This window comes from Vigna angularis, chromosome 5, assembly GCF_016808095.1.
Source record: "Vigna angularis cultivar LongXiaoDou No.4 chromosome 5, ASM1680809v1, whole genome shotgun sequence".
NCBI classification, from domain to species: domain Eukaryota; kingdom Viridiplantae; phylum Streptophyta; class Magnoliopsida; order Fabales; family Fabaceae; genus Vigna; species Vigna angularis.
The window spans coordinates 34,761,034-34,779,635 of NC_068974.1; the positions used below are offsets into that span (position 1 = coordinate 34,761,034).

An 18,602-nucleotide genomic window follows, 5' to 3' on the forward strand; every position below is an offset into this window, starting at 1 on the left:
GTGTCGGTCCAATTAATTTTGGTGAGTGTGTATTTGGGGCAGCCATCAGGATCTGCCATGGACAAGAGCGTGGGAAAGTAATGCTCCTCGAGGTAGCATTCGTCGTTGCAATAACATGGGGATCTTGAATTTCCTCTAGAGGGTTCGGTCCTTGACGACGAGGCGAGTGTGGCGGCACGTGAGGGCGAAGAATTGGGAGCCGACGTGGAATGAGGGTGGAGAAGGAGATGGAGCGGTGGACCGTGACGATTTGAGTGTCGCCACCGACATGACGGAGCCGGTTGTCGTTAGCGTTAGTAGCTGCGTTTTGGAGTGGATCTTTTGGGCCAGTGGGCGTCTCAGTGGCAATGTCTCTACGGGGACTATGGTTTTCGTCCTCCGACTTATCACTGCGATTGGGGATATTTGGGATTGTTCGTCTGAGGAAGGGATCTGATATTTGGTGGTTCGAAGTTGTGTTTAGATGATGCAAGGACTGATTGGAGATTGGGGTTGAAGATGGTTTAGGCGTAATGGTGAAAATGGTGACTGCCGGTGGTGGCAGCGATGGTGGACCTTTGGACTGATTCAGTTTTTGGCTTAATTTGAAGATAAATAAATTCCTAATCTGAAAATTAGTAAAACCCTTTGCCATGTCATAATGGCTTAAATTAAATAAAAAATTCACGCAATCAAACACTTTAAGATTAGCATGCAACACGTCGGTCTTATTTAACGCCGTCTGTGAAGATTTAACGGACCGAGCTTAGTTGACTCAATTTTTCAAATATTTGGACCCAATTGACTCAATTTTACAAATATTATAACCCAATTGAGACAGTTGGAAATATGAGGACCTAACTGAGATTCTCATACAAACATGAAGACCATCCGAGGGTTTAAACCTTAAAATTACTAACAATGAGATATTCGACAATAAATTATGTTTAAAGAAAGGAAAAATTATTCCATAATTACCGAAAATCAAAATTTATAGATAATCATATTTTGGAAAATATTTTGATTTGATTTTTCTTCATTCTACTCATTTCTTATTCTTTTTTTCCTTCTCTTTTCCTCCTGTTCCTCTTTCTTTCTTTTTTTTCTTATTCTTATCTTTTTTTTATTCATCTCAAATTAATTTATAATAAATATTTCATTAAATTTATCAAAATAATCGACACCATTGACAAAATCAATTATCATTAAATTTTAAAAAATGTAATTATCAACGAATCTTAAAAAAATTAATTACCAACAAATTAAAAAAATCAATTCATCATACCGAAGGATTACCTTTTGTAATTGTGTATATTAATTAAGTTCTTTTAAATATGTAAAATAAGAATGGGTTTAATATCATATAGGTCAACCATAATCAAAACATAAATATATAACTATATTACTTTCAACTCGACGAACGATATTACAAAGTAAAATATTCAACCAAACAATATTATAAATAAATTTACCCATAGTATATTGTAAATAAGAGTTAGGATAAAAAGATTACAAAGAAACCATTATTATTAATGAAGTGTTATAAAAATAAAAACTTTACATTTTCATGTATTATTCCGTATAATCTTATTTGTTTTCACTGATGTACCGATCAGAATGATGTGAAAAAGAGTGAGTTCTAGGCTCATATAAAAAGATTACAAACTTTTTCTTTATTTTTTTTTTCCATTTTTTTTTCTTAATTGAAACAATATCATTTTTCACTATATTTTTTCCTTATTTTTCATCATTTTCTACTCTGAAATCCACCCTTAAATCCAATCATATAATAATGAAACCATGATTACTTATAATTTGTCTTAACATTTATTGATAAATACATACTTTTTTTATTTCCTTTACAGTTTAATATTTGCATAATTAGTATTAAAAAAATACACAACCCACTAATTTAACTTATATTAAATGTATGTTTCAAAACAATATCATAAAACTATTTTTTTAATTAAATGATAATATAATTCTGTAATTATTACATAAAATATCTATTATCTTTTTCATTATTTCAAAGCATCATAATGCTATCATACATATAAGTGCTCTTCCATTGTGGTTGGAAGTTGGTGTGAGGGTCCATATGTTAATCCAAAACAAAGGGTAATTAGTCAACGAGCTTAGCCAACATAATTAATTTTTCAGAAAAAAAAAGAAGAAGATAGAATGTGAGGTTGAATCACATGTTTAACTTTTCTTTGCATTTCAAAAGGTTTATGATAACTGTGTCGGTGTTATCTTTTTGTTTGTTGCATGGGATCAGATTCTTGTGCCCACCAACTCCTGTTTTAAGAAAAAAAATTAAAAGCTTGATCTATCAAATCAAAGCAAAGCTCTACATATTCACTTCGATTTAATCTTGATAAATTAATAATTTAAAGTTTTTACAAAACTTTACACGAAATATTTTTTGTATATATTTTTTAAAAATTTTAAAATTTCATTTTATATAATATTTGCTTATAGACTTAGTAATTTACTGGCCAGAAAAACAATGATATTCAATAGTATTTTTCTCGTAAGGGAAGAATTACCAAAGTGTAACATCCCCAGATTTCTATATGTCATAGTATATAAAACCGGTAGTGTCATTTAATATTAGAGCATAAAGTATTTATTAAAGTCACAAATATACAACAGATAATACAAATATATATTTAGTACAGTATTTCAAAATTATAAATATTTTTTTAAAATATTACATGCAAGGTAAACTAAATAAATTTTAGTACATATAAGTACACATGCATAGAACTCAAATTAAAAAAATTAAGCCACACAAACACAAAACGAAACAACTTGTGCTCTAGATAAAAAGGTAGATGATGAACTTCCTGTGATGTGGATTCTAATACGATGAATTTATAGGATTATATGCCATAAGCTCATAGGTAGTCTTTCATCGAAAAATAGTTGAAGAAAGAATGAATACTAAGAGAGAATTTTTAGAGAGGAGATATAACAATCTATTATGTGTCACGGGTAATTGCGCACAATTTTTTTTATCAAAAATCTTAATTTTTATGAAGATATTAATATTAATATATAATTATAATTAAGGTCTTAAAAAACAAAAACTGATAAAAGCTAAAAAAAATCATTAAAATTCAATTTTCTTTATATTTTTTTCATTATTTTTTCTAAATTGTTAAAGTTTCATATTAAAATAAAATATAGTTAGTTCCATTGAGTTGTTTCTAACAAAAAAATAAATAAATGACATTAATTAATATTTCACTGAAAAATATTAAACTGTTTAGAAAAAATATTTTTCCATTTAATTGGATAAGATATTGTTGATTCCAAATGTTTTCTGTGACTCAATTAACTTTTCCTATAATTTTGGGTTTGTGAAGATTTGAGGGAGTGAATTTTAAGTAGATTTGAAGAAAAAAATGATGAGAAATGAAGGAAAATGTGATGAAAGTTTATGAAAGTTATTCAATGATGTAATAATTTTTATAGATTAAAATAAATTATGAGTGATTGATTTAAATAAAACTGGATTGAAAAAAAAAAGTTGAAACAAATTTTAGATGATTAGTTTTAAAATATTATTATTATTATTATCTTAATTATTATTATTATTTATGTTATTACATTGTTATTATTTATTTTATCATTATTTTATTTATATTATTATTTATTTTATTATTACTAGTGAAAACATGTGTGTTATTGTGACATCCCATAATTATAGCGCAAAACATACAAGTATCATCATTTAATAATATGATAGGATAGTTAGTGCATTAATAAAGTTAAACTTTCAGTTATTACAAAATAACCATAAAATTCAAACTTTACAAACACTTCCTATACTACTGCAAAACCATATACGTAACCGAACGGTTATATACAGAATTAAAGAGATGACCGAACGGTTCACCCAAAACTAAGACTATACACATGACCGATCGGTCATAAATCTACTCTGCAGGATTTTCAACTTCCAGCTCTGCTCCAACGTACACTCCTCTCCTTCTGCTCACATCCAAGAAGGATGATCATCGCAAGAGAAAAACCGAATAGAAACATGGACAAAACAAGAAATAAGGGTAAGCTACTACAATTTAATTGGGCATTCATACATACAATTCATACAAATACAAACAATACAGTACAGAGCACTACAACAGTTAAAACCAACACCTGACTTGACCATCCGGATTGTATGAATATGTAGCTTGAGGTCGTTCATGCACTCAGGTGGTGTAATAACTGGAAAATCATCAACTGCCACCTGAGGTTAGTCCGTTATAACTCATCCAAGAACCTATGGGCTAGGACCTCCTGCCATTCTCACACAATGCATTACCCATCTCTACTTGAGAATTGGTAATCATTAGAATATCATGATGAACTCCGTGGATTTCACTATCCATATTCATACTTTACCACTTCAATACACCTTTCACTGAGACATTTCTCCTTAGAATTCTCTTCCACATTACTTGAAACACATACCTTATTTGAATATCAACATAATTTTCATTCTCAATTGATCAATACAACCATTTAAATAAATCAGAATCAACTAGTGAAACTAACATTTAAAGACCAAATAATCATTCATAAAATAAGACCGAACGATGACAACCAACCCCTGAATACGACCGAACGGAAACTCACTAACTATGACAAAACCGAACACCTAGAGCTTATACCGAACACTTATAATTACTGAACCATTGGTGTAAGACCGAATGATATTTAGCTATTCTCAACACGAGACCGAACAGTATTTCATACTAAGCGAGGATGAGAATTAGCTGATTACTAGAACTAACTAAAATACTACTACGAAACCGAACGGTATAACCTAAGATGAACAATTATAATTCAATCCGAACACTTAGGATTAATCTTACAAACTATTCATCAAACCTAACACTTTTTAATGAAACCAAATGTTACAACAATATGATCAAACTATGCACAGGAACAACTATCTCAGTATAATCAATGTAATTAAGCCTAGTATAAGGAGGAGATTTAATACTAATATAAGAACTATTGCTAACCAGAATACCCAATCCGATACAACTGATCATTAATACTTAATCATAAATACTTAGAATACCAATCACTCCCTAAAAATCGAGCGGTCATGCGCTGGTAAGACTAAAATGCTAACTCTATTGATAAATTATTAACTGACCATGACCGAACGGTCGAGACCGAACACAGCTTTTCTGCATAATTCTGCAAAACTCTTATAGACTCATACAGAACCACCAAAACCCAGAAACATACATTTCATACCATCATAAATCATCAAATCAATTCATTCCATACATACACAGAATCATCCCACACACAATTAAATTAAATAGCTTCCCTTACCTCGTAACAGAAAGAAACACTCTCAAAGAAGATCTTGCTCACCACCAAAAATCTCAGAACCTAAGATTCACTGATTTGGGAAAAATAGACCAACCACAAACCAAAAATGTGATTAGAACCTTAGAAGAAGAAAAAGATAAACACATACAAACAAACTTGGTTTGGATGTGCCCGAAACTTAGATTTTTTTAAAAGTAGAAAGACCTACCAGCTCAAACCACCACTTAATCGTTTGAAAAGAGAACCCTTGAACACCCTCTGATGAATGATCAGATGAAGGAAAACGTGAAATCAGTGGAGGAAAATATGATATTTTAGAGAGAAGAGAAGGAGGAGAAAATGAGTTTTCAGAAAGTTAGGGAAGAGATTGCATGCAGAAAGTGACACCTGATTTGAAATTTTCCCTTAAATACTACCATCAAAAACCGATCGGTCCACTTCGCTGCTCACACCTGTCTTCTACTTTTTGAATTTCTAAATTCTCACCCCTCCACCTGGCTTCCACTACTCTACATAATTTAAGGGTTCCCACAATTATTTTTTTTATGATAATAAAAATAATAAAACTATTATTATTGTTACTATTATAATTATAAAATTAAATATAAATAATTTTTATATTTTTATTGTAAGTATTTTTTATTTATTTTATATGTAATTTTTAATTAAAAAATAGTTAAATTTAAAAATAAAACATCAAATAGAAAAGAAATTAAATATAAACCAATAGTGAAGGTAATATTGATAAAATAATTATTTTAATTAAAAAAATTATTTAAAAGGTAAAATTGAAATAGATAATTGTATTATAGGTAATTTTATTATTATTATTATATGTATAGATAATTATTTATTTTATTATTATTCTTTATATTATTATAATTTTATTATAGTATATTATTTACATTATACATATATTATTTGATACTTATTTTATACTCTCCTTCAAAAATTATATAATTATCATTTATGTATAAATATTTGACATTCAATATGATTTTTTATATATTAAATTTTGATAATATCATTTTTTGTGATTTTTTAATATAAGTTAATTAATTAAGACAGATAAAAAATTTATAACCGTTGAATATATAGATAAGTACGAATTTTTACAAAGATACGATAATGAAACTTGTACCCAAACCATTATCATGGTAAAAAATATGTTTTCTATCGCGCTATATAGGTTTCAATTTTATCAAAACCGAAGCATATAAAAACACGGTGACTCGTTTGTAATAATAGCGAATGTTTATGTTTCGGTTCCAGGACACCCGAAGCAGAAAGGGTCTTTTACCTCGGTTATAAAAGAAACCGAAGCATAAAAGTTTACCATTTCCACCTACTTTCTACAAGTCAGACCTTTTGTCTGACACACCTTTTCTGGAAACGCCTATTGCCTCGGTTGAGAAGAAACCGAGACATAAAAACTTGTCAAATCTACTTTTCTGAACAGTTTAAAGAACCACTATTGCCTCAGGTCCTTGGAAGCTGTTGTGTCAAAAGGTTCATAGGCATCGAGTGAGCTTATAATCGAGGTACTATCACTTGGTTAACTTAAGAAATTTTAACCATTCTCTTCTTCGCAGCCTCGCGTTGCTTCCTTTGTCATTCTTCTTCTTCTTTCTTGTGTTCTCCTTCTTCTTCCTTGTGCAAGAGCCATTCTTCATCTTCCTTGAGGCCATTGTTGTTTCGTCTTCCTTGCGGGCCATTGCCATTGTCGCGCGAGCCATTGTTGCCGCCTCTCGCCTCTGCCTCATCGATGTTGCCAACATCTTCGTCACCGTGCAATCGCCTCCGCCTCCGCCTCACTCGTAGCGCCTCTGCCTCTGTTGTCGCGTCTTTGTCGTCGCGCCTCCGCCTAGGGTTATAATCCAGATCCCCTTCCCCAATTTTAGTGTTTTTATCCCCTTTCTCAGATCTACATTGCTTTAGCTGTTATCCCCTTTCTCTCCCTTCTTTTTGGGTTTCTCAGATCATATGGTGTTGTTCGTGCACAGCCTGGTGCGGCCCGTGCCAGTGGTGGAGCCGCTGGCCTGGCACCCGGTCCAGCCTGCTCCCAAGCCCTCAACCCCCGTGAATGAAGCCGTGGCGAGACCGTTCGACGCGCTGTTGTTGCCCTTGGGCGGCGAGTTTCCTACTGCAGCAACACCATTTCTGAGGTCGCCACAAGGGACTTTGGCGTTATCAACGCCCGTACCGGTTTGAGGGTTTTTTGGATTTCTCTTCTACAGGTTTCAATCACCAGCTGTTTGCTTAAAGGGCTCAAAGAACCAGATCTCGGCTCAAAGATTTCTCTGTTCTACACCTATGACCTCAAGTTGCTAAGGGTTATTGTTGTACTTTTTTGTTGCTCAAAGATTTCTCTATTGCTCAAAATTTTTGCTAGTTATGAACTCGGTCTGCATTTTTCTTGAATTTTATCTTGTCTGTTTCTTGAGCAAAGAGTGGAAGGCAAGAGGCTGATTGTGAGGGATTGGACACCCCAATTGGAGATTCTGAGTCACCCTTCAACAGGAGGGTTTATGGGTTATTGTGAATGGAACTCGTGCTTAGAGAGCATATCCCTGGGGGTGCCAATGGCAACATGGCCAATGCACTCGGACCAGCTGAGAAACGCAATTTTGGTCACAGAGGTTCTGAAGGTTGGATTGGTTGTGAAGGATTGGTCACAGAGGAAGTCGTTGGTGAGTGCTTCAATTGTGGAGAATGGTGTGAGAAGGTTGATGGAAAGAAGGGAAGGTGATGAGATGAGAGAGAGCAGTGAATCTGAGAAAGGCCTTCTTGAGTAAAATTAAAAAAATGTCTCGGTTCAACTTTAAACTGGGGCATAAGACCTCCTCTGTTGCCTGGTAAAGAACTCGGTTGCATTTGAAACGAGGCAAAAGCATACACTTTTTTGCCTCGGTTCAAACCCAAGACAAAAGGTGATAGACTTTTTACCTCGCCTGTATATGCCTCGATTGTAGAACCGATGCAGATAAGTAAAAATAACCGTTGTCGTTTCTCTTTACTGCACTAGTGGATCCCTCTTTTCACTTCACCACTTTCGTTGGCAAAAGTTATAGCAAAAGTTGAATAAAGGTAACATTAATGTGTTTCTATAGTGATGATGTAAAAGTTTATTTATAGACTTAAAAACAACTATTATCCATCCTATTATCTAAAGGTAATGGAATAATAGGTCTTGCAAAATTAGGATTTTTTATCTTGGGCTTCAAATTCAATTTTGAAACTGAAATATATCAAACTTATTGTATTTATCCTAAGATTAACATTTTTATTTTGAACACAAAAGGTTAAATATATTTAGATCTCGAAATTAGACTTTGAGGGCTACTTAAAATAAATGACCCTAATTTTGATTTCATCTTCTTCCACAACACCCATTACCCCTAAATAATAAGGCAGATAATAACTATTTCTAAATCTATAAATATACCTCTCTACACCATCACTACAATAGATGCATATTGAAAATTTCAAACCGAAAACTGTATTCAGCTTTTGCAGGAACACCAACCATCAGACACTTAATCCCCAACCCATGCCCAGATAATTGTAATTCTAAATTTCTGAATAAAAATGACGATTTTTCAATGAGAAGGCAGGCATCTAACTTTATCTAAAACCGTCAAATAAAGTCACATCAATCGTGTGTGGCCATTTCCCCTATCAGTAACTTCATCGCAATTTCGTTGAAACATGATACTAGGTGTGAAAATAATTGTTTTTCAACGTATTGTGCATCACTTAGGCGACGAAGTTAACATTAAAATAACATCATCATACTTCGTTGTCCTTTTTGTTGATTTGTCTGCAGACATTGTACTCGTTCAAAAAGTGCTTTTTTTATGCGAAGCCAAAGGAAAATGAAGAGTAAAGTGGGGCAACTAAAAGATTTTGTTTTGTTTTTTTATATGCATTGAGGGAAGGACGCACTGGGCTACAGTGTATTGGGAAAAAAATTGGAGCTTGGCTGAGTGTAAAATTAAATGGAGGTAAAATAAGGAGAGAGAAAATAAGAAGTCAATATTTTGCTAAGTAATATATTTAAAATATACGAATATTTACTAGATGTAGAAGGAGACAGTCAACCTGCTCAATCGGCCAGCTGCTTAACAAGCATCACAATAATCAAAGCCATCCTCCAAAGACGTCATCATCATCGTCAGTCTCGTCCAAGTCTCTCTCCTCCATCCAAATATTGTCTTCTGCCCAGAGTGGGCAAGAACACGTTGCTTTTTTGTCCTTCCACTCAGCACCACAGTTATAGCAAAATTCGGAACCACATCTGCAATCACAAGAAATACCGGAGAATTATATAAAATGAAAACATGCATTAGAAGTGAAAGTAGCAATGGGCCAACATACCGTTGATGATGTTGCGATTCAACACTAATGACTTCTTCATTCATCCAAATAAGAAAACTACTTACTTAAATATGCATGTTACAAACTAAAAGTTCTTAGTTTGAGTCATCTCTACCGCAATGGCAATGAGAATTATTTTTCTAATCATATGCTCAAAGGAAACTTTTATTGTACTGCCACAACCAATTATACTTTATGATAGTGAATGTTGGCCCTTAAAGGGACAACTGCAAAAAAAAAACAAAAAAAACTGAGAGTGGCAGAAGCCAGTATGATCTGATGAATGAGTAGTATCACAAAAAAGGAGAGAACAAAAAGTTATTTTACGAAAATATTGATGTGGGTACCGATTACGGAATAGATAACAGAACATTGGTTTATGTGACTAGGTCCACATCGACACAAACAAATAATGCCTATGGAGACACGAAGAGGGATAATAGATTAAATGATTTTTTAACTATATGAAGTGGTTAGAGGAAAACCATTAAGGACATTGGAGAGAATTAATAAACGGGTCTCGCAATGACCATATCCCTGAAAATTAAGATTTTAACCGAGCTCATTAAAACATTGTGTAAGCCATGTAGTCAACATTAGTTAGTGCGAAAGGCTGTTGTTGTCCATATTTAATATTAGTTCTACAAAAAAACACTAAGTTTTCAGCATTCTATCATACACACATATAGCAGAACGATCAAATAACACTGATGTAACTTTTACCGAACCAAATATTACAACTGTCAATAACTCTATAAAAGTGAATTTTGTTGACCCAGCTGTTTCCATCCCTCTTCTATCTATCTATGTGTGCGTGTTTTGAACTTCAGTCAGGTTATTAAAGATTACATGTGACTCCACATCACCCATCCAATTGCGCTTGCTTCTTGTATAGCATAGACAAATGGAAACTTACTCTCGCTATCAGTTCAATTTTAGTTAAACACAATTTTTTTTAGTCTCATTTTTATTCCATTAGTCTCTCATGAATTTGCAGTTTTCAACAATTTTTAACCAATAGTATAGTGTATTAGTAAAACTCTGTTAGTACTACGAGTGCTCCTCTATAAATAACTAAATGTAGGTTAATTGTTAACAGTTATGTGTACAGGGAATTATATATGCTCACTTTCCATTGCTAGGAAAAAAGAAGAAAAAGTATTCGAACGAAGATAAAACTAAGCAAATATTATTACTCTACCTGCAAGTCATGTGATAGCAACCTTCGGCAAGTTCAATCATATGGTTACACTTCACGCACTGCCGCCATAGGCTCCTTGATGCCAGAAACTTTAGCTTCAAATCTTCAGCAGGAGGGTTGGGATTCAACGTTTTGTACATAAAACATGTCATACCACTATGCCAAGGGACCTTGCAGTTAAAACAGAAAAGGCCATGACATTTTAAGCATTTCTTGGGTCCCGACAGTTCAGATTCACCAATAAGATTTTTCGAGTACTCAAAGACCTCAGTTTTTGTCATTAATGCAGAGCATCTTGGATAAGGGCAGTAAACTTTTTCAGCAACAGGAATTGAAGCTTCCGCTTGGCGTTGACGCATGATATCAGTTAACTTTTGAGTCAAGAACTTCTGGCAGCTGTCAACCAGAAGCTCATACTTACATCCCTCATGAGGGCACTTAGGCACCATTCCATGAAGCAACTTCACCTCAACATGTTGTTTCATGCAAGAAAAGCAATAGCGGTGTTGACATCCATCAACTGAAAAAATCTGACTGACATCAGTATCCTCCAAACATATAGCACAATTTTCATTCAAACTCCTTGTACTCCCAGGTCCCGAGGGTCTCATAGACTGAGACACAATCGCATCCCTCGCAAGCTTAAATGCAAACTTGACATCATTTCTGGCCAAAAGCCTTGAATCGCAGTATGTAAACTTCCTCTGAAGCAGATGAACTTGATCAACCAGCATGGCAATCTTCCGCTGTTTTGCAGACCAGTTTCCTCTCACCTACCAAAAAAACAAGATATCAAAACCCTTAAAAAAACACATAACATCATATCCTCTCACTCATCCATTACCGTCCTAAAACCACCAACAAACAAAATGAAATTTCAGCCACATCATAATCCAAAAACACAATCTTTAACAGATCAACAACGACGTCTTTTATCAGAAAAAACTCCCCAAATCAATTCAACAATGAAAAAATTGCTCGTTTTTTAATTAGTGCCTAAAACTAGAATCTTTAATGACTGATCTTAGTCTGTAAGACCTTTTGATCCCTAGTTCATGTAAATGTCACAAAAACTTGTCTCCTGATGAAAAAAAAAGACCTCACATGCCACATTCATAAATCATAAACCTACATTGTCCCATTTTAAAGTAACTCGCAAGTAAACTATGATTGTTTAAAGACATGTATTTTTTAACATAAGATGTTCATAAGGACTCACATATTGGAGAAGTGGATAATAATCGGTATAGTAAACTATGCGCTTTAATTCCAAAGCAAGGACCATATTGAAGGCTTCAATCAACGCCTTAATCTCCACAGCGACCTTGCTAGTGCCATTCTCAATCACCGACTTAGAAACCTCAAATATCAAATTATCACTACGGTCACAAATCGCAAACCCTATCCCAGATAACACAACCTTCTCCCCCCTCACGTTTTCCTCGCTCACCAAACCCTTCAAGTAAACCCTAACCCAGCCTTCCTCCGTCTCCGTCCTACCCGAAGATGATGAACCCTCACCGAACGGCTTCTCAAAGTTATCGCCCCACTGCTGCCAATCCGCCTCAGAAATCGTCAATATATCCCTCGCCACCTTCTCGTCGTGGATCCTTCGACAGAGATCCTCCCTCATCTTCTGCATTTCCCTCTCGCTCTGCTCCTTGTCCTTCATCTCGCACTCCACACGCGCCAACTCCTCACTCTGCACTGAGGTCGCGTTCAGCTCGTCAACAGTAGGCTGTTCGATAACAGCGGAGGAAGAAGACGGATTCAAAGCGAGGGAGGCCTCGAGAGCCTCCTGCAATTGGAGGTCAAAGGCAAATTCCAGGTCGGATTCTATGACCTCCGCCGTGGCGAACTCCCGGCGCTGTTCCGACAGGAAGGTAAAGTCTTCTCTAAAGTCCATGTCAGTGAAAAAAAATAAGGAATAGGAAAGAGTAACAGAATTTAAATAGAAAGAGTAACAGAATTTAAATATCGCAATACAAAATCAAGTAACAAATCAGTAACAGAACTTAAATTCATTTTAGTTGTACATGTCAAAAACTATTTTTATTTATTTTTTAATCTATTGTATAAAGATTTTAGGTTGATTATCAACTATAAATATTGAAATATAATATACTGTTAAAATATTAAAACTATCCCTATTTAAACATCTACTAGTATGTGATCAGTGCATTTTTTTTTCTTCTTTTTAATTTCTTTTAGAAAAATAATATAATTGTTATTATATTTATTTAAATAAATTTAAAAATATCTATTTAAATATTATAATAATATATAGTCTTATGGAAATAAAAAGTTGAATGATGTAAAAATATTAAATAATTATATTATTTTATGATAATATATTAAAATAATAATATCTAGTATAAATAATAATAATTTAAATATGTACGTAAAAATAATATTAGTAGGCATCCTTTTATGTTACATGCTATAAGAACGCAAAAATGTAATGATAAATTAATAAAAAAAGAAAAAAAAATGTAAAGAATTAAAATATAATTTCAAAGTACATAAAAATAAAACGTATGTAAAAAAATAAAATATAAATATATTATAAAATATAAATAAGTACAAAAATGAAAATAATAAAATATAAGGGAATTTAAATATCTCAATACAAAATCAACTAACCAACAAATAACAGAACTTAAAATAATTCCCAGTTCAAAAAAACTATTTTTTTTAGAGTAAACGTTTTATATTCATTATCAATTATAAATATTGAAATATAATATACTGGTGAAATATTAAAACTACCCTTGTTTAAACAATTAACACCTACTGTTTTCTTTAAATTTCCTAATGCATAAGCACGTGATATCTGAGAGTAATGAGTAATTTTTCATTTTACCTATGTCATCAGTGTATATTCAGGGTTTTATTTTCTTTTTAATTTCTTTTAAAAAATAATATAATTTTTACTAGATTTATTTAAATAAATTTAAGAAATATATATTTAATTATTATAAAAATGTATAACATATAAATGTGTTATGAAAATAAGGTTAGAATCATGTAAAAATATTAAATAATTATATTATTTTACGATAATATATATCAAAATAATAATAATATCAATATTAATAAAAATAAAAATAATATAAATATATACATAAAAATAATATTAGTAGAATGTTACGAAAATAAGATGTAAAGATAAATTAATCATAAAAAAGAAAAAAAATAATTAAAATATGATTTCTAGTAAATAAAAGTAAAATACATGTAAAAAATAAAATTAAAATACAGATATATCATAAAATATGAATTATTCTGTACAAAATAAAAATAATATAATTTAACAGAATTTAAATATCTCAATACAAAATCAAGTAATAGAATTTAAAATAATTCCTAGTTCACAACATATATCAAAAACTATTTTTATTTATTTTTGGGATTAAATATGTTTTTAGTCCTTCAACTATCAAGTGATTTTGTTTTTCGTCCCTCTTTCAAACTTTGTACACTTTGATCTCTCTCCTTAAGGAAACTATAATTTTTCGTCCTCCAAAACTAACGTTAGAATTAGACTGAGTTGGCTAACGAATTGTCACGTCATTATTTTTTTTTCTGACACTAAGTCAATTTGTCCCTCACCGTACGGTAATGGCCAAACGATATTGTTAATGGCCGAACGGTTATGATGACGGAATGATGATGGTGGTCGAACGGTATTGGTAATGGCCGAACGGTATTGTTAATGGCCAAACGGTTATGATGACTGAATGGTGATGGTGGTCGAACAGTATTGGTAATGGCTAAACGGTAATGATGATTGAATGGTGATGCTGATCAAACGGTATAGGTAATGACCGAACGGTTATGACGACTGAATGACGATGGTGACTAAACGGTGATAGTGACCGAACGGTGAGGGACAGATTGACTCAATGTCAGAAAAAAAAAATGATGTGGCACTTCACCGTTAGCCACCTCACCTGATTTTTAATGTCGTTTGTTTTGGAAGACCAAAAATTATGGTTTCTTTAAGAAGAGGGTTCAAAGCGTACAAAGTTTGAAAGAGGGACAATAAACAAAATCGCTTGATAGTTGAGGGACTAAAAACATATTTAACCCTTATTTTTTAAACTAGTGTATAAAGGTTTTGTATTCATTATCAACTATGTATTTTCGGTAGAGCTGTGAAAATGGGTCACATGGCCCGACTAGGCCCGACTCGATCCGACTTACCACAGGTTGATCACTTAGTGAGTCAACCCAATTTGACTCATTTATTAGTAAGCCAGAAATTTTCGAACTCGGTCCGACCTACCACGGGTTGGTGAGCAAACGAGTTAGCTCACTAGCTCACTTAATTACAATTTTTTTAAATAAAAAAATATTACAAACTTTCTATAATTCAAATCTAAACAAATTTCACTCCCAATGAGTGTTTAATTAATTTTGAAAATAAGGAACTTCAATAATTTTTTTCAAGCAAAAATAAAATAAAATTAAAATTAAAATTAAAATTAAATTTTAATAAAATAAAATTAGGTAGGTGGGTTGGTGGATTAACTCGGCCCACCACAGGTTCAACTCGCATGAGTCGGGTTGAAATCTGACTCGCATAAAAAAATACAATTTTATCAAACTCAACTCAACCCGGATCTATGATGAACCGAATTGACATGCGGGTTGTAATTCATTTTGACAGCTCTAATTTTCATTGATATTTTTATAAATTAGAAAGGATAATAGGATATTTTATAAGTCTCATTTTTTAATCAATAAATGTGGTCGGGACATGTATCAAAATTTTAAGTGGGATAGATTAGTAAATCTGCAGGGTATTTCTTTCTTAGTAGTACAGTAGTTTAAAATTTGTGTGTATGCATGGGTTTGATGTTTCTTGGTGTTTATATTAGTAAATATATGTTATATTAAAAGATATTTAAATATATTTTATATTAAAAGATATTTATAAGTTAAAGAAAAAAATAATAATATTTTTAAATTTATAATTAAATTTTGAATAGAAATAAAGTGAAAAATTATTCATTTAAGAAAGTTAATATATATATATATATATAGAGAGAGAAATAAATGTAAAGAGTAAATTTTATAAAAATACAAAAGATATAATATGTGAAAAACTATAGAATAAACACTTTAAAAATGCAAATATTAGACTATGCAAAAATATGTTGAGTACAATTGTTATAAATTGAAATCAATATATAGACATATTGGTATAATATGTGTTAGATATATTATTTTTATTTTATATTTATCTTTTATTTTTAGTTTGTTTATTATTATTTATTATTTGTATTTTGGGCTTAATCCATATTTCTTCTATTATAAATAGAGAACCATATGTGTATATTAAAAAAAAGAAGATTAATCTCATATATAGTTTTCACTATATTCAACATAGTATAAGAGCCTAAGGTTCTTTTGAGTAAAAAAAAAAACTCTTGTTGCCTATGTCACTACACTCGTCGCTGTCGACAGCGCCATTGTTTACCTTGTCACTATTAGAGTTCTAGTTTCGATTGACTATCACATGGTTTTGATTGTCTCGGTTAGACGATCATCATGCCATCAATGACGCCTTCATTGGAGCTCCTAGGCGCTCTTAACGCCTTTTGAAGTTATGGATTTGCTCCATTTTTCCTCTTTCAGGTTCATCCTGTGTTGTCACATGTCTCATCTCCTCCACGCAACCATTCATAGCACCAAGGTTGCTCTTTTTCCTTTTCCAGGTGCCTTGATTGGAGAATCTTTGATTTTTTAAGATTTCTCTCTTTTATTCATCCATAGCTTCTTCCGCTGCTGTCTCTTCTGACCTCTATTTTGTCACATTATGTTTAACCCGTCCATATATGTTTTTTTTCCTATGAAAAAGATAGTTTTTTTTAGTTTATTTATAGTCGTGGTGACTCTCCAATAATTACCTCTTATCCACTAATGGCATTTCTCAAGGACGATTTGCAAGAAGAGATTTATATGGAGAACCATCCCAGATTTGTTACTCAGGGGGAGTCTTCTTGGTTGGTATTTCATCTTCTATGTCGTCTTATAAATCATTAGTAATTTGGCAGATATTTTCACTGACTCTTTATGGATTATATTTGTAACAAGCTTGGTACATACGATTTATATGCACTAACTTGAGGGGAAGTGTTAGATATATTATCTTTATTTTATATTTATCTTTTATCTTTAGTTAGTTTGTTATTATTTCTTATTTTTATTTTGGGCTTAGTCTATATTTCTTCTATTATAAATAGAGGACCCTATGTGTATATTAAAAAAAAGGGAGATTAATCTCATATATAGTTTTCACTGTATTCAACAATATATATTCTTAGACTCGTATAATTAGTGTATTGACAAATTCAACTAATATCTAATGTTTGGTTCGTCTAACCAAGAAAAGGTGTCTGACACACTCATCTAATGTGTATTACTGCACTCATCTAATGGCTATGAACAACTAGCATATAATCCTAAACCAATCACCCCTCCTTAAGGTAATCCTTATCCTCAAGTAGTAAAGTTAGGAAACTTCTTCTTTAAATCAAAGAAGAATTCCCAAGTTGCATCCTCTAGCAGAAGATGCTTCCATTAGACAAGAACCTTAGTAACAACCTTGTTTCGCCTCTTGACTTTCACCATTTCTATGATCGCCTATGGATATTTGATTCTTGATTCTTCAGCATTCCTTGGATAATGAGTTGATGTGCTAGCTTTTCCTACAAACTTCTTCAATTGGAACACATGAAACACTTTATGAATGAGTGACCCAACTGTTAATTGGATCTTGTAGGCTACTTCTCCAACCTTATCGGTTATAGTATAAGGTTCCTAGTATTTTAGAGCTAATTTGGCACTACTTCTAAACATTACCGAGATTTCTATAAGGATGCAATTTCACAAACACTAAATCTCCAATTTCAAAGACCTATCGAACCTACTATTGTCAGCTAGTTGCTTCATTAATGTGCTGCCAAATAAGATCAAGGACCGAGAGTGGTTGTAGCAACCCAGAAGAGGCAAAATTATCATACTTACATTGATGGAAGGTAGTGCATTAATGGACAAATCTTTTAACATCCTTACACAATCCTTTCCAATACATCACAATCTTGACTCTTTATAAGCGACATATATTCCTGAATGATTGTCACATGATGAAGAATGCAACCAATCAAGTATTTCCCTTCTCAATTAAAGATTTCTACCAATGACCAACTTCCCTTTGCTCCTTAGTTCTCCACAGTCCAAGAGAAATCCTTATGTGAATAAGGATTTATCATAACTTTAGTAATCAGTTTTTGTAAAGCATCATCACCCTGCCAATATGCTTTGATTTTCTCTATATCAGATTATGGTTGGTGTGTAGAGATAGTAGCACATTCAAACCTTGAAAGTGCATCAATAGCTTGGTTTTCAATTCCTTCTTATATTCAATAATGAAATCAAATTCCATGAATTTTACCAACCATTTTTGTTGGAAAGTTCCTACCTCCACTCTTGAAGCATCCATCTCCACTACAAAAGTCTTTGTAAAATCATATAAGGCCAATATAGGTGTCTGGCTTAATTGATACTTAAGACACTGAAATGTCAACTTAGCTTCATCAAACCAAGAAAAAATGTCTTTCTTTAACATGTTTTTAACATGAAGACTATGAATATAATTGAAGAATAATTTAGTAAA

The 18,602-nt window shown here is 32.4% G+C and overlaps 2 protein-coding genes across 4 annotated transcripts; one reads left to right on the top strand and one right to left on the bottom strand.

The window, feature by feature from the left end:
- The first annotated feature begins 268 nt into the window (after positions 1 to 268).
- On the top strand, positions 269 to 8,135 carry LOC108339440 (flavonol 3-O-glucosyltransferase UGT76E12-like). Its single transcript, XM_017576568.1, has 4 exons — positions 269 to 413; positions 6,933 to 7,209; positions 7,344 to 7,505; positions 7,790 to 8,135. Exons 1-4 carry the CDS (start codon positions 269 to 271, stop codon positions 8,133 to 8,135), a joined length of 930 nt encoding a protein of 309 aa, XP_017432057.1.
- Positions 3,768 to 12,865, bottom strand: LOC108340707 (E3 ubiquitin-protein ligase RSL1). Of its 3 annotated transcripts, XR_001833252.2 has the most exons (5): positions 12,138 to 12,865; positions 10,919 to 11,691; positions 9,442 to 9,637; positions 5,341 to 5,410; positions 3,768 to 3,978 (listed from the first exon to the last, which is right to left on the bottom strand). XR_001833252.2 is itself a non-coding variant. In XM_017578235.2 (4 exons), the coding sequence occupies exons 1-3, from the start codon at positions 12,822 to 12,824 to the stop codon at positions 9,481 to 9,483; spliced, it is 1,617 nt and encodes a 538-aa protein (XP_017433724.1). In that variant the 5' UTR covers positions 12,825 to 12,865; the 3' UTR covers positions 3,768 to 3,978; positions 9,442 to 9,480. The 3 variants fall into 3 exon arrangements, 2 of the variants coding, with proteins under 2 accessions (XP_017433724.1, XP_052734300.1); XM_017578235.2 differs by lacking the exon at positions 5,341 to 5,410; XM_052878340.1 differs by lacking the exons at positions 3,768 to 3,978; positions 5,341 to 5,410 and having other exon boundaries at positions 9,238 to 9,637.
- Between the last annotated feature and the right edge of the window lie 5,737 nt (positions 12,866 to 18,602).